Genomic DNA, 17,373 nt, shown 5'->3' with positions numbered 1-17,373 from the left:
ATTTCACATTAGATTTTTTTCATTTATTTACCCTGATGGTATCCCTGCAGGGAAGAGATAAAGTTAACTCATAAGTATTTAACAAATTTACTTGTATATTCTTAGAAAATTCATTCTCTACTGAAAGAATAAGTTCTGTAATTTTGGGGAAGACATGCTGTATTTTTCAGCCATAAAAAAGAAGCTGAACCCTTATTTTAAGTGCAACACTCATCTGCACCTTAACTGTGGGGCTACAACAGGCAACTCCATTTTTATGTTAAATCAGGACAATTTACTAAGACAAACCTAGAAATCAAATTAAAGTTAAAATTAACCCAGGTGTCATTTGCTGGTGGATGGATGGGGAGGTAAGAGGCTAGGGATATGGTAGGCAGAACAGATCGTGGGTGTGGGCAAGGCGCGGACCCCCCCTGGCCTCTCTGCCTAGGAGTTGCAGGGACATACGGGTAGGAGCCCCCCACCCCGAGGTAAGCACCGCCCTGCACTCCAATCTCCATCCCCTAGCCCTGAGCCCCCTCCCGCACACCCAATTGGACACTTTAGAAGTCACAGAAAGTTACAGAATCCGTGACTTCCATGACAGACATGCAGCCTTAATTATAATATTGCAAAATTTGGCAGAGAGAATCAAGGACAGGTGTAGTGCCTGAAATGACTTGTAACTTATTTTTTGAAAATTACTAGATTTCAAATTGACAATGTTCTTTTTGTCTTATTGATATTCCTTCTGTAGGGTTTTAAACCAACCTATAGAATTTCTTAGAGAAGTATATACTTGCTATAATTTTTTTTAGATTGGTTTAAAAATTCTGTAGAAAATTTATAATTTTCTGTTCTGTTTTCATAAGGATGACACATAAAAGGGCTGTGTAGAGGAGAAATGCAACAAAGCTATGTGCTCTCCTGCCACCACATCACTTGCCATTAGCCACTCTGTGTTAGCAGTACATTTTTTACTCCTGAAGGAATTCTGCTCCAAAAAATTAAAAGTTCTGCAAAATTCTGCAAATTTTATTTATCAAAATAACACTATATAATCACACCAGTTTCAATTATTTTGGTAATTTATTTCAAAATACCTGTCAGCAAGTATGTCTGTAACAATACATACACACACACAAATTCCCCCATGAGTAGAGAGTTAAAGAAACCCCTACAACAACCCAGTTTCTGCTTCTTTGACCCCTTCTCTCCGGAGCCCAGCTGGGGAGGAGGGAGGCAGACACTCACACCCCCTTTCCCTGAGAGGCCCCCTCTTCCCCCACCCAGAGCCCAGCAGCGGGCCCCTCCCCAAGCCCAGACCCTCACACCACCCCCCATGAGTCCAGCAGCCAGGTCCCCCCCAGCCCAGATAATGACAGACCCTACCCTTCTAGAGTCCAGGGATTCAGAGGGAGAAACAGCTTGATGCTGGGAACCAGGCTTGCACAGTTTCCTACATGCTGCCACCTTCATCCTTCAGGACATGCTAGGAACAGCAACTGCTGGAAACCCTCCAGTTCCCTCCCCCTTCCACCATCCTTGTCTTCTATTTGCGAGCTGGCCTCTGTCAGGTCCCAGTGGCAGGCAACATCTCTGCAGCCCATTTCTGTGGTGGGGGAAAAGGAAATTCTGTGCAGACAATATTAATTTCTGCAAAATTCTGCATTGCACAGTAGCACAGAATTCCCCCAGGAGTAATTTTTGGAGATGATAGAGAAACAGAAGGAATGGCCCCAGGGGAATGTTCAGAATAGAACTGGAGTGCTGATGCTCTACATCAAATCTGCCCATGAAACCATGTCTTAATGTATGCAACAAATTGCAGAATAAATTAATGATGCCAGTTAAAGGATTAAATTAATGTGATCCCTTTTTGCCCAGTTGGATAGCCAGTTTTCGGGGTCTTGACAGGTTGTTTCCATTAGGAGGCGACAGAGTCAGGATTTCTGTGGTGCAATCCTGTTTATTTACAAAGAATATATAAAAAGTCCTGTTACCATTCACAGAGTAGGAATCAAACAATAGAAGAAAGTTTCCTTTCTCAGTATTCCAAAGCCGCCTCATCTGGCACTCTTCCCAAAAAGCTCTTTCTCTTAGCTTACTATCAGTGTCATACTGCAAGTGCTTCTCTGGCTGTCCTTGGCTTCCTGCTGTTTTCTTGATTGTTTCTGTGGTGTTTCTGGCTGCATCTGCTCAAACACACACTCAACTCCACCAAAACAATACCCAGCCCTCTACATTTGCGTTTAACCCTCAGTAAAACAACTCTGCCCACATAGTACAGCTCTTGACCAGTCCTGCATATGGCCTGTGTTTTGGGCAGTGGTTTCTATTGTTTCCGCTATTTGACTCCAAAAGGAGCTTCACTTCTTACATTTATCCTGAATGAAGGATGACTGTTACACCCATCAGCTTCACAAGGTTTGACCCTATACCCAGCATAACATTACTGTAGCATTTCCACACACACTTGGAGAGAACAGGGCAATGGCAGCATGGCATCGGAAATAACCAATCTGCTAGTTTGTGGGTTAGAGATGCTGGGAGGATGATCAAGGCAGACAGGCTACTCATAAATATAGTAAGGCCTGCAAGATAGGCCTTGTTTTGCCTATGCATCCCCAGGTTCCTCACACCAGCTAGAACATGCTCCTGCCCATTACATATTTGCACCAGTTCTGCAATGCAAGAGGGAAAATATGCTGCAACAGTTGTGGAGTTTGGTAAATAAAAATGTTCATCATTAAGAATGTTATATGGGAGAAGCTGATATGCCCATAGGAAGCACAGCAAGAAACTTACTTCACAGTTTATAACAATGGACACAACTGTAATTCCTTTTCCAAAAAACTGTAGCTATTACTATGTGATTTTGTATTAAGTTTAAAAAGATCTATATTTCAAAACAAGCAGAAGCCATGAATAACAATAAATCTTAGACATAGCATAAGTAACAAAAAATGTTCACAATTTTTTTTATTTCTATTAAAAAATTGTCACTGACGAGGCAATTCTAAGGTGCAGCAAACTACTGTTGTTACAGCATCAGTACAAGCTATGAAAAGCAACAGTGGTGTACTATAGACTATATTGTTATAGAAAACTTTATGCACACTGAACAACATCTGCTACCTGTAGTTTTTTAAAAACTTGTTTTGATGAGTCATAAAATGCCCTATTATTCTCTGAATATTCCTGTAGTAATTGTTTATCAGGTTGGCAACCCTGTAGCAGAGTGTTTGCTCATAAAAGGAATATAATCTCAGTTGTTCTCGCAGGAGAGTCTGGTGGAATTGTCTCGTATTCTATAGTTATTTCACGGATGGATTGATCCTTCAGAAAATCAATTGAAGGAGTCCATACAGTATACAATTCTGCTAACAGATCTCTAGAAACATCTACTGTCTTATCTAGTGGGATAATATATCTTGTAGCACTTTGACAATATATAATACAAATAACAGTAAGTTTGTTTGTTTGTTTGTGGTTTAGAGGGGAAATGCTCCAATAACAGAAACTGAATTGAGTTACTCTGATAATTTTTAACATTACATTATTTGTTTTCTGTAAATAATTCAGAGAAAGAGTTCTAATTAATTGTTTGTAATTCACCATAACACATTTCCTTTCTTTCACTAGAATATACTTTTAAATATTAAATTAATGCTTTTAATTCCTAATTTGGAAATATACAGGTTGTTACGTAGAAGTGAAGTATTAATGTAGAAAATGTTTATCAGAAGGAAAACATTATGCAGATGAGTAGAGAAAGCTATGTGCTGTACAGCATATTTCTAAGGGATATTTTAAACTTAGCTCCCAGGAAAAATTATGAAAAATGCTCTAGGAGGAGTTTAGTTCCAATTGCATGATTTCAAGTGTGTGCATGTGTCTATTTAACCTAGTTCCTCCATCTCTGCTATTAACTTCTGTACTTTGTCTTTCTTATTTTTACAGCCCTGATAGCCATTGGACGATACAGCATGACAATAGAGACAGTGGATGTTGGGTGGTGTAAAGAAATTACAGATCAGGGAGCCACCCAAATTGCACAAAGCAGCAAGTCTCTCAGATATTTAGGGTTGATGAGATGCGATAAGGTAAGCAGCTTCTGTGAAAAGCGGATGTAGGCTTCTGAGTATATGTATGGAATGTGTGAGACAGACTTGTTTATTTTTTCCTATAAAAATATCTTTCTTCTTCGAGTGATTGCACATGTCCATTCCATTGCAGGTGTGTGCACCTTATGCACAGTTGTTGGAGAACTTTTTCCCTCAGCGGTACCCACTGGAGTGACTTAAGCACACTCTGCCACTGGGCACCACTGTGTGCCGGCGTAAGAGGGAAGAGCTACCTCCAATCCCCTTTAGTTCCTGCTTACCACCAGTGATGGTTGTTGGAGTGCTTCCAGTCTGGCTAGCACAAGTTTATTTCCCTCACTCTTTGTATATAGTCTGTTTCTTGTTTAGTACGTAGTTAGATATAATGTATAGTTAGTGTTAGGTTTTAGTTGTTAGGTCACTTTTGGACCAGATTTGATTTTTGAGACTGGGACTGGAGCCATGCCTCTCTCTCTGGGGTTCAAGTCTTGCCAGTCATGTGCCAGACCAATAACCCACACCTCATCTGCCTGAAATATCTTGGGGAGTTCCACATCAGTGACAAGTGTCACATTTGCAGAAGATTTAAGCCTCACTCAAAAAAAGACAGCGCAGCGAGACTTAAGTGTCTCCTTATGGAGGTGGCACACCTCCTCCATCAGAGCCCTTGGGTCCAGAGTATACTCCAAGTGCGGCACCATCAGTGCAGAGTTCCCCTACTGAGATGTCTTCAACACCATGCTCTGTGTGTCTGGTACCAAAGAAGAGAGACAGATCTGCCAAGGACATGGTACCTTGTCCAAGAAGACCTTTGGTACCAAGGCCAGCTAAAAGCAAGATCTCTGGGAGAGAGGAAGTGGAGCACTCCTTTGCTGCAAAGACTCTGTCGACTCTGGGACCTATCCCAGGTCCACCAAGGCCATCCCCTGAAATTTCTATTCACAGACCCAAGACCCAATCCCAGTACAGATGATGCCGGGAGCATACACTGCTGCCAGAGAATTACTTAACCTCTCAGTACCGGTGTCCCTGGCAATGCAGAAAGTGTTCCACTCGTACCAATAACTGTAGTACCTATGCCAGCTCTGCAAGAGCATATGGTACTGATCCCAATTCTGGTACCTGGGAGGCCAGTACACTCCAAGGGCAAGCCGCCATTAACGTCCCTTGTACCACCATCTCTAGGTTTGGCTTACCTGTCTCCTGTCCACATGGGTTCTGCTCCACCATTTTCGCAGGACTCACTCATCTTTGTCAGATACAGAACTGAGGCTTGTTTTGTCCCATACTAGCTAGAAAGCTTACCCTCCATCAGAGGCGTGTGGTCCATGGATATTCCAGCAGTTCCAACGCTGGGCACATCACAAGGGACAATGGCATGTGCAACCATGGGGCCCACCATCCACATGTTAATGGTCATTCTGGACATCATGGGGTGTCCCTCTCCCTGTTAGGACCTCTCCTCACCTGTCTGAGTTGACTTCCTTGAGGGTTCACCAAGATCATTGGCATCACAGATAGTGTACAGGCACCAAGCAACTGGAAGTTGCTCAGACAGCTCCTCCACCACAAGAGGCAGATCAGCCATTGCCTCAGCATCCTGGTGCAGCTTCTTCCTCATCACAAGATGAGGCTGTAGAGATTGTGAGCAATTCTTCACCCCAGAGGATAACAAAGCTCACCAAGAACTGCTTAAAGGGGTGGCCTTGTTTTAGACATTCAAGTGGCAGAGGTCTGCGAGAAATCCCACAAGATAATGGACATTTTAGCTTTTGCAGGACTCTCCAGAGTGGTGCTTCTGATTAACTAAGCAATTTTGGAACCAGTTAAAATCTTTGACAGACCCCTTCTTCCCACCTGCCTATGGCAAAATGGGCAGAGAGGAGATACTGTGTCCCTTCTAAGGGCTTCAAACACCTCTACTCTCACCCATCCACAGACCCTTCAGTGGTGGCAGCAACTAATGAGTGGGAGAGGCAAGCATTGGTGCCAAGCATTGGTGCCAGTGAATAAGGAATCAAAGAGGCTGGTCTGTTTGGCCGTAAACTTTATTCAACAGGAGGTCTACAGCTAAGAATTGCTAACCAGCAAGCTCCACTAAGTCACTATAACTTCACCTTGTGGAAAAACATAATGAAGTTTAAAGACAGGCTACTGGAGGACTCCGGGCAGGAGTTCATTCTCATGATAGAGGAGGGTAAGCTGGTGGCAAGAACAGCTCTTCAGGACAGTTTGGATGCGGCGGACTTAGCAGCTTGTTCCATGGCATCTGTTATCTCTGTGAGGAGGTGTTTGTGTCTGCAAACTTCTGGTCTCCCCCCTGAAGTACAGCAGACCATCCAGGGTTTGCCATTTGAGGGGCCGTCCCTCCTTTTGGAAAAGTCTTGGATCTATTTTAAATCTAAGAGAGTTAAACAAGTACCTGAAGAAAATTAAGTTCTGCCTGGTTATCCTGACTTTCATAATTCCTTCCCTGGAACAGGGCGACTGGGGTGCTGCTCTCAACTTTCAAGGACACTTACTTCCATATAGAGATGTGTCCAGAGCATCCCAAGTTCCTCAGGTTCATAGCAAATGGAACACATTACCAAGTCAAAGTACTTTCATTCGGCCTATCAGCATCCCCTCACATTTTCACAAAGTGCATGGTGCCAGTAGCAGTATATCTGCGAAGATAGGGAATCCATGAGTTCCCCTATCTGGATGACTGGTTGGTGAGGAGCCGGTGATGCTGTCAAGTGCTGTCCAGCAGGGCCATCATTGAATCCACCTTCAGTGCCCTAGGTCTGTTACTCAGTCAAGACAAATCAATTGTAAAACCTGTACAAAGAGTTTATTGGAGCACTACTGAAGGCTATGCAAACCAGAGCATTTCTGCCTCAGTCAAGGTTCCAAACACTTCTAGATCTGGTTCTGAAAGCACATTCTATTACTACAGTGCACATTTGCCTCAGACTTCTGGAGAACATGAGCACGTGTACTTACATGGTGTGACACGCGAGACTATGCCTCAGTCGGCTTCAAGGATGTCTAACATCAGTGTATACCCCCTGTCGTCATCGTCTAAACAGAGTGATTCATGTTCCAGGGGTAATTTTGTCCTCTCTGGACTGGTGGACGGATCCTTGGAATGTTTGTGTGGGTATCCCTTTCTTTCTCCGCAGCCAGAGCTCATTTTGGTCACAGATGCCTCATCCCTAGGTTGGGGGCATACATCAGAACTCTACAAACTCAAGGGCTGTGGTTCTTGCAGGATCTGACTCATAAACATCAGATAGCTATGTGCTATCTATTAAGAAGGAACTGAGGGAGGATGTGGGCAGCTCCGCCCTCTTGTACCAGCATGCAGTGATGTGTGGTGGTAGAGGGCATTCAAGCCACCTTAATGGGTACAGCTGAGGGGAAAAGTTCTCCGGCATCTGAGCACAAGGCCTTCACACACCTATAATGGAATGGATATGTACAACACAACTCCACAACAGCTATGGAAAGGTAGGTAACCTTTTTTGCCTTTCATTGTTATGGTGGTAACTCTTGTAGCGTGTTGTATTTGCAGGTTTAAAATAGGAATTAGCCACAGAGAGAAAGAGAGCATATCTTTTTGCTGACCTAGATTTCTGACATGCATCCTTACGCTACTGGCTCTGAGCGCTAACACAAGTTTTGTGTACAAGCTATCCTTTTCTGATTTGATATATGATTGATGTCTCATATCATTAATATAACAGTCTGTCTTAAAAAAAAGTAGAAGAATTGTAAAAATGCTGTAGTGTTACTTTCAAAGGAAATTATTTTCTGTAGCTCCATTCTCTTGATCACCTTTGTATAAACATATGAATCAAGAATGTGGATGTTGAGATAAGGTTATGAGAATTTGAATTCATGACCTTTTGGAGTAAAAAACTTAATCGCATGGAGTATTTTAAAATTGTCAGCACTTACTGCTTTTTCCATTAAAAATAATTGTAAAGATGAATTTTGTAAAAAAGAATGTTCAGCTATAATTTTACAATTATTCAAAAGTTGGTAAATCTAAGATATGAACATTCCACCCAAATTTGGGTTTAGGCAGTTTAACTTCATGGTATGTGCAGTGGGAGACTTTGGGGAAAGAAGGGTTTTGGGATTATCCTGTGCTAGAGCTAATGAATTTTCACATCAGGAAGTCCAGACTCAAAATGTCAGAGTTTAGTGGGACAAGCTGGGAAAATAGGCACACTGATCAGAGGGAGAGAGGGTAAACAAAAAAGCTACAGCATTCATATCTGAATTCTCTTTAATCTCAATTGAAATGTATATTGCTTTATATAAATAATGTATTTATCTAAATGTATTTTCAAGGATTAGTTGAATGTTTAAACTGTATCAAAATGCAAACTTTCTTAATCTGAGACTTTTTCTGTTTTAGCTTCATTTACAACCTCTTGGGTTCAGTCAGAAATAAGAACAATGAAACCTATTTATCCAAAAAAAAAAATCTCTTCCTTTTCCTTCCTCCTTTTTCCTCCTTTTCACTGTCCATTCTATAAAAAGAAGAGGTAGAAAGCATAATTAAAACATACATCGATTGGATACAGAGCTGTGTGAGCTGCTCAATTCTATAAAGGTACTCAAAATCAGACCTGGTCTCACTTTAATCACACTCTGGTCAGAAACACATTTAAGCTTGTGTCTAAGGAAAACACATGGTCAAGTGTTTTCTTGAATAATTATATTTTCCTGAAACTGGGCCCCTGCTTTCAGAGTCTTCAGGTCTAGAGATGAGTGAATAATGGGGTTTGTTGAGGGGTTTTTTTTGTTTGTTTTGAAGATGAACCGAAAAATCAGGCTGGGGGGAACTTTCTGGTTCGATTTGAACTGAAAACAGCATTTTCCTAATGTTTTCATTGAATCAAAAAAAAACCAAAAGTTGTGTTTCAAATCAGCATAAACATTTTGAGTTGACTCAAACTAATTTTTCTGAAGTTTTTGTTTTGATTCAGCCATTTCAGGTGCTTTTCCTGTTTTGTTTCTCTTGTTGTTTTTAATTGGCCAAATTTGAAATTGAATCGCTGTTTCAAATCAATTTTTAAAAGAAACTAAATGTTTCAACTCTTCAAAAAAAATTCCCAACCAAAACTATTTGTCAAATTCAACCTGAATTTGGTGAATATTTTTGGGACCTGAAAAATGCATTTTTCAGCACACACACAAAAAATTGTTGAAAACAATTCACCCACCTCTGCTCATTTCACACTCACAAAAGTTTGGTGAACATGGGCAGAGGTTGTTTGCACATCTGTTAAAAATAATGAACCTCCCTCCAACAGCCATCCTCCCTTCCTTCCCTTCACATAATCCTTTTCACTCCATTCTCAAAGAAGTCTCAGTTAAGAGGAGAAGGTCCCAGAGTCCATAGGGATTGACTCTGTGGGTGCTCCAGGGCTGGAGCACCCCTGGGTAAAATTTAGTGGGTGCTCTGCACCCACCGGCAGCCAAGCTCCCCTCAACCTCCTCACCACCTCTTCCTCCTCCCTGCCCCCCAAGCACACTGCATCCCCACTCCTCTGCCTACCTCCCAGCATTTCCCGCCCAGCCGCCGCCAATCAGCTGTTTGGCAGCGTTAGCACGCTCTGGGAGTGGGGGAAGAGCAGGAACGTGGCGTGCTCAGCGGAGGAGGTGGGGAAGAGGCAGGGCCAGGGCAGGGATTTGGGGAAGGAGTTGGAATATTGGCGGAGCGGAGGGGGAATTGGGATGGGGACTTTGGGGAAGGGGTTGGAATGAGGATGGGGAAGTGGTGAATGGGGGTCGGGAAGTGGCGGGGCCTCATGGAACAGGTGGAGTGGGGGTGGGGCTGGGGGCAGAGGGGGGATCGAGCATCCACGGGAAAGAGGGGAAGTGGAGCCTATGCCAGAGTCCATGGGACCAGAGATTAAATGACTATGAGTCCTTGGAGGTTTGAGACCTCTGATCTCAAATCTCCTAGTGAACATACAGGGATTATTTCTTTCAGTCCCCTGTGAACCAAAGTTCAGCTTGTGAACCACATTGTGAAACAAGCACAGCCCTAATTGGATACAAGTTTTAGAACCACATTTTTATCATAAAACAATCTGTGCACGACAACTATGCTATGAATTTGTTGTGATGTGGAGAGCAGTGAAGAAAAGTATTTCAGCCAGCAATGAATAAAAAATTCCAGCTCAACTGTAAAGTTTTAAATAGCATCACACAGCCTCAGCTTTTATAGTTTTCCAGATTGAGGGGAGGATAAGCATGTTAGAAGAATTGCTCTGGTTTTTGAAGCTGACTCTACTTAATCTCCTAAACTTTAGTGTTTTGTTAGAGCCAATAGAAGAAAACAGTGTGTGAGTTGCCTTTGATGAATTGGGCTAAGATTATGTACTTAGAAATTGTTCAAAGCGTTACTTGACCTTGGGAATTAGAGCTAACCCTGAACCACCTGATCAATTTTACATATATTTATTTTGTGGATTAGTTAAAACTGCTTGTACAATCAACAGGGATCTAATAAGAGCAATAGGTTTATCCGGTCTTCAGTGGCTATAGACAATCAATTGCCTTGATGCTGAAAACAAGTTTTACCACATCAAACAGCAGCTAAACCACATATACTGCATAATCTGTATTCCTGTAATTGATGGCTTATGTTTTCCTAGTTTCTTTCAAAAAGATTGTGCAACATTTGGGAAGGCAACTGAACTGCAAGGAATAAAAATCTCTGAGAAAGTTGCAGGACAGATGGAAAAACAGTGTTCAGGATTAATTAAAAAAAATGTATTGGGTAACCAAAGCTTTCTGAGAATTGAATTAATTCTGTAGAGCAAACATTGTGGTGCTAGGAGTACCATGGGGGGACCCTTTTACTTCTTTGTGGAGCCTTGGTGTGAAGAAAAGTAGCAGCCTGAGAAGGCGTGAACTAAGTAAGGAATCTTAGAAGCACCATCCCTGAATTTCACGTGTTGAAAGGCAATGTGAAATTGGCAGATATAAGATGACAAGCCCTTTCCCACAGCAACTGAATAGAGATGTTACAGAACAAAATAATTTCTTTCACTTTTTTTTCCAGCTTTGTGCAGAACTAATTTTTTCCAATGACTGCTCATTTAGGTTGAAAATGCCAGCATCCGGGTATCTGGGGCATCATTAAAGCAAATTCTTGGAGCGTGGAGAAAGATTTATTTGCATGTCTTTCTGATTAAAATCCATGTCTTTATATTGTATGAGTTTGCAGTCTGGGGGAGGTGAGAAGATTTGCCCCTTCTGACTAGCCTCCCCCCCCCCCCCCCCAGAGCAAAATCAGTACTAGGTAGGTACTGTGTGTTATGCTTTTCTAGGAATTTCCATGCATTCAAGAGAGACGTTCTTAAACACAAAGTTGCATAAGGAACATATATAAATAGATTTTAAATGGTTACCACTAAAATACCCTATGACTAAATCTCCTTGGAATTTCTTTGATATGCAATTGACATAAATTAGACTTACACAGGCGTCAAGCGTCCTCCCAGAAAAGATCAGAGAAGCTGCAGGGCTGGGTAAAGGCGTGCTGTGTTTGATTCCATTGATTATCTAACTGCCTTTGGGCAATGGGTCTCAGCCAGAGTGTTATTGATCCACACCATGAAAATAATCAAATTAATTCATTTCTCATCAAACTGCCAGTGCCATGACCTTCTTTTTCTTTTCCCCCTGTGCGCCTGCCTCCTAACGTGCACAGCTCAGGAGCAAAATATTCACTGCTTTAAAATAAATGTCATTGTTTTCATGATGCTCATGAGAAATGTCAATCTTAACATTATATCCTTGTAATGAGGAAGATTATTTAGGTTGGGTTTTTGTATTGTAGCATTTTAAACCCAATCTTCTAAACATCAGAGTTCATTATTTAGTCAAATCAATAAAAGAATAAGGCCCAAGGCCACTAAGATAATGCTGAAATCCCTTTAAAACTACCAGTAGTAGTTGTGCTGTACAGCTCTTGGTTTTTGCTGAGACAAAAAAAAATGTTTAATGTAATGTAAAAATATTCAGCAGACATACATTTCTCTAGAAAAATAATTACATTAAAGGAACTACTGTTCCCCTTAACAATCTGATACATATAACTCTAGATATATTAGAAGATATTGGAAATAGGAATTTCTTCAGGTTTTTAGTTGTAGTGGTGAGGAAGGGGAGTGGGGCATTTCTGATAAACCTGGCTTTTATTGCCAATGGGTAAAGATTTTTAAAAGCACCTACATGACTTACGTACCAAAATTTTCAAAAGTGACATAGCAATTAGACACCTAAATCCCATTGACTTTCAATGAGAGATAAGCTCCTAATGGCCAGATTTTTAAAGATATTTAGGCACCTAAGTCCCACAGAAGTTGGTCACCTAAATACCTTTAAGTGTCTAAGTAGCTATTGAAAATGTAATTTAGGCTCCTAAGTCATTCCCCACATCTCTTTTAATTGTTTAACAGGGTAAGAGTTCAGACACTAATAAACTAAAGACAGAAATAAGATGGAATTCTCCCAGGTGTAAAGGAGTCCACACAAGGCCAACTTCAGCTTCCCATAGCCCTTCTGTGGGCAGAGTGGCCACGTGAGGGCAGAGGGATCTGCACCTCCTGCATGCCATTAAGAAGAGCTCTGTGCCAGCCCTAGATAGACCAGCAGAGAGGGAACAGGGAGGCCAACAGGTAGATTTTAGGGGCAACATTTATGAGCTTCCAATGATTCAACCCCCCCGCCCCCACATAGGAGGCAGAATTGAGCTATGGTCACAATTCCAGACCAGAGGCAGAAATAGTGCTCATGGATGGGCTGCATTGCAGCCCCCTGGCATACCTATGGTATCTAGTGGTGAATTCCATTCCCTCCAGGTCTGTGGAGTTCCCTGCAAGAATACTGCATACAACATGTTGTTTTTGTGTCACCTCGCCCTGGGTCTTCCCAGAAAAAGGTTTCTTTTATTTATCATTACATGTTTGTGTATCTTTTACTTACGTCTTTCAACACGTTACTTTTGTTCTGTCAGCAGTAACATATTAAGCAGATTAGCAATTCTATATAAAATAATTGGGAAAACTACAATTATGCCAGCAAGGACTTAGACTAAGTGTTACCTCATCTGCTCATTCACGATACAAAATTATTAAAATACAAATTATTAAAAATATAGCTATCAAAACTCTTCATCTTACCATTAACAATTCTTCATTGTATATTTCAATATTATAAGTCAGTGCATGTTATTTTGTGCTACCCTCAATCTATTAGAAAGGAGTGGGGGGGAATACGATGTTTCCTTAATGTCAGCATTTCTTATCTTCTTTAAACAAGGGTTTTTCATTCAAAGTCCAGTTTTGTTTGTGAATCATTACAAAGAAACTTCATTAGAAATTTTCCTGTGAATGCATTTTGAGGGTTTCTCAATTTTAGGTCCTTAATATTTAGTTGTTTTTAATGCTACGCCAACAGCTCTATGCTTTTTTGTCATTTCAGTCACATGATCCCAAATATATTTTCTGGAAAATTATAACAGATAGGATTTCAAACACCAACACTCACTGTTTAGGATTTGAGCTGGACATTTTAACCTTTAGTTTGGATATCCTTATTTGAAATTTCCGGCAGTGTGTCAGGGTGACTGCAAAGATGCAAGTCTTCAGCTTTCTAGTTTACTTTTTGTAAACACGATTATTTAAACTTGTACCCCTAAATTGTCATCTAGACTGATACAGGAGGTTCCCTACAAAGTAGTTATTCCAGTTCATTTTTAAAAAATCCAACATGATTCAAACTGAGGGAAATGTGACAAACTGGGTCGCATTAAATTAACTCATTTATTGCTAAAAGAAAAGGAGGACTTGTGGCACCTTAGAGACTAACCCATTTATTTGAGCATGAGCTTTCGTGAGCTACAGCTCACTTCATCACTTGCATCCGATGAAGTGAGCTGTAGCTCACGAACGCTCATGCTCAAATAAATGGGTTAGTCTCTAAGGTGCCACAAGTACTCCTTTTCTTTTTGCGAATACAGACTAACACGGCTGTTACTCTGAAACCTGTCATTTATTGCTGGAACTCATGTTTTAATGATTTTATTTGGTTTCTATAGTGTCCTTTATAACATCCCATCAGTTTTTGGCTTATGGCAATCTGAACCCTTATCTTTCCTAAAAAAATCTCTTGCATGATGCCTAGGAAATATTGAATGAAAACTTCATTAATTTTCCTGACTGACGGTTTGGTTAGTTGGACTATCTGTCATAATAATCTTCAGTTAGAGGTTGTGAGTTTCCTATCACAGATTCTCACAACTCTGGATTCTTTGTGCAATCTTATGGTGTTATTTGAAATGGCTATCAGAAATACTAGTGTTAAAATGCAGCAAACATTTCTTGAAAACATACATAAAATGGCATTGAAAAACCCAGCCCCCAGGAATAGTGACAGAACTCAGCACCTCCAGTCTGACGCTGAAGTGAAGTTAATTTGACAGAGTTGGCTGTGAAGGAGTACACCAATTTCTTTCATTAAATTCACCATAGTCTTGGCTCTTCCAAGCTTTCTGTTTTTAAGAAATTTAAGTTGATCTTCAACAGGAATATTTCTGAAACCATATAACTTATCCCAGAGGCTTTCTTAGATCATCTGCAAAATATATTTTCCATCAATACTTTTATTGAGATTTTAGGACATATAAAGTGCCAATCAATACAACTGACAAAAGACCAACCCTTTTAGGAAACTACAAGAGAAAAAAAAAGGTCAAACTGATCCCTAAAATTGAAAAAGTCTGTTAAGAGTGTTTTTTCAATATGGTTAGGTGATGTCACATTTCAACTGCAAATCCTTAGTGTGATGAGGACCTGTGTTTTTTTCATGAAGAATGTGATTTGTAAAGAAACACCAACTTATGAACAAGGTTGATGCCTCAGTGTATAAAGAATTTCCTGCTTTTGTATATATTAATAAGCATGGTCTGTGCAACATTTTTCAACCTTTTGTGCAAGGTCTGTTGCTACTTACACAGATTGCTTGAAAATGAACTGAGTGGAAGGGCGATAGGATCTCAGGTGCTGGATCTTTATCCGGGCCAAACCATTATTAGTCAACAATGCAACTACAAGAATATAGGGCCATGTCTTGATTTAATATAATTAGCATAGCCATTGGCCTTACCATTTTAAAAAGCTAATAGAAGCTAACTTGAAATAGAGCAAAATGCCTGACAAATTACTTCCACTTTAAAAAAAATCATTTTGAGAATTACATTATGGTTTGATCTTGAGAACTGCAAAATCTGTTTTTCTCCCATTTAAAAAAAAGTCTGTAGCACTTATTCTCTCCCTAAATCACTGTAATTTGTTCAAATGACATTGCTGCATATTTAAGAAGATTCTCTGTATTTTTGAAGTAACGTGAAATGTAGGAGCTTCCATTGATATATCTGTTTATGAATAATGAGAGAGAGAAGGTGGGTGAGGTATATGAATAATGAAGATATCGGATGCATAAGACCACTGAACCCTATTAGAATGAAATTACAGCAATCCTCCCTCCCCTGATAAAGACCCCACTGTCTTTTAAAGTATTCATTTTGCCCTTTGATTTTCAATATGAGCATTTTAAAAAACGGAACAATAAATGATTCTTTTTTTAGCTAACTGGAATAGCTTACCCATTAAGTGCATGACTGAAAGTGTCTGCTAAAATGCAGGGGAAGAGAATTCAAGTTAACTGTATGCTATTGTATCTTTAGTTTAACTATTTCATTTCCAAAATGTGTGCAAGTTGTAGGCAGCAAAGTTCGACAATGGGATACATTGAGGACTCAGTCCTTTAAAGACTTACTACAGGGCATACACAAGTCAATAGGTCTACTCATGTACCAAAGGCCTGATCCAGTTCTTAGTATAGTCATCGAAAGGATTATTCATGTCAATGTGATCAAATCTAAAGCCCATTGGTAAGTATTTGCAGGGTCAGGCCATTGTTGAGGGGAAAAGCAATGTGAACTAACCAATATTATGTATGGAACACAAAAAGTGAGGGAATACTTTCTAGAAGTATTGTCTGAGTAACTTTTTAATGATGTCTGTTAACTGTGAAGTTTTTTAACTGATTTTTGCACTTACTTTTAAATGTCTCCCAGTTTATTAAACATTACAGTAATATGCTCACGGAACGGAGGAGATAGCTTTGATAATCCATAGTTTTCCACAAAGCAAAACAGCCATCACTATCTTATCAGTATGAACATTTCAAGAAGTTGAAAGAAGGTCCATTGTTTATAAATAAATACCATCGTTTCACTGGGCAGTCATCACTTACAAAATATTTTTCTAAATAAGGACAAAACAGCCTACGGAGTTTGCGGGGTTTATTCATTTGAAATAATTGTGAATAATTTTGTATACTATTTTTGAGGTTTGTACTCTCAAGTGCTGTACAATCTGTGTCTAGAAGCAATTAGCTACTTTGTTTGAAACATACAAAAACAAACAACCAAAAACACTTTGGAAAGGCTTCTCTTACAAAATAACAAAAGTAATAGGCTCCTAATGATCCTGGAGACTTGAGAATGAAACATCTTTGTCATTTATGGGAATGTAATACTTGATATTGCAGGAGATGTAAGAGATAATGGTTAGCATGGCCAGCTTTGGGATGTGGGCTCTTCAAGAACTAAGTACGCTACAGAAACCTGAAATTGATTATTTTGTTAATTTGCAATAACCTTTGTCCTCTCCAAGAGACCACAGTGATTGTTTGAGGCAATAGCATTCAAATGTATGAGCAACTTCTCAACAAAGCCTTTGTCCCTGCCGGGTTGTGCATCTCTGTGTGAGCTGAAAGAAATAGAAAAAGGGGACACATATTCCACAAGTAGATTTGCCACAACTTCTCAATTGGAGTTTCATGATGTCAGTTCTTTTCTGAAACCTCAAAAGGTACTTGAGCTAATTATGGAGTTTGTGTATTTCATTTGTTTAATTTTGGCGCACAAAAATATCAGACATATTTATACTTCTACATAGTTTCTACCCCTCCTCCTTTTCCTATCCCACGCATAACTGGGAAATAAATTGCTATGGTCTTTGCAGTACAAAATTAAGTGGTTTGAATGTCATGATAATCATATTACATCAATATTTTGGAGGAGACAGGACTTGTCAATTGCATTAATCATCAATCCACAAACATAATGATTTTGTAAAAGAACTACATCAGTTAAGCCAAAATGCGTTCTTTGTCTAAACCAAAAGGGAATTTATTCAGACTGTAAAAT

At 40.0% G+C, this 17,373-nt stretch overlaps 1 protein-coding gene across 1 annotated transcript in view; it reads left to right on the top strand.

Annotated features, from left to right (window-relative positions):
* The window catches only part of FBXL17 (F-box and leucine rich repeat protein 17), a 488,246-nt gene that overhangs the window by 461,817 nt on the left and 9,056 nt on the right, over window positions 1-17,373 (top strand). Inside the window, exon 8 of the mRNA XM_084629250.1 lies at window positions 3,943-4,085. Coding sequence (XP_084485376.1) covers window positions 3,943-4,085 — 143 coding nt within the window. The remainder of the gene's footprint in view (window positions 1-3,942; window positions 4,086-17,373) is intronic.

This window comes from Lepidochelys olivacea (assembly GCF_965140295.1).
Source record: "Lepidochelys olivacea isolate rLepOli2 genome assembly, chromosome: 5".
NCBI lineage: Eukaryota > Metazoa > Chordata > Testudines > Cheloniidae > Lepidochelys > Lepidochelys olivacea.
This window is presented reverse-complemented; position numbering and strand designations above follow the sequence as displayed.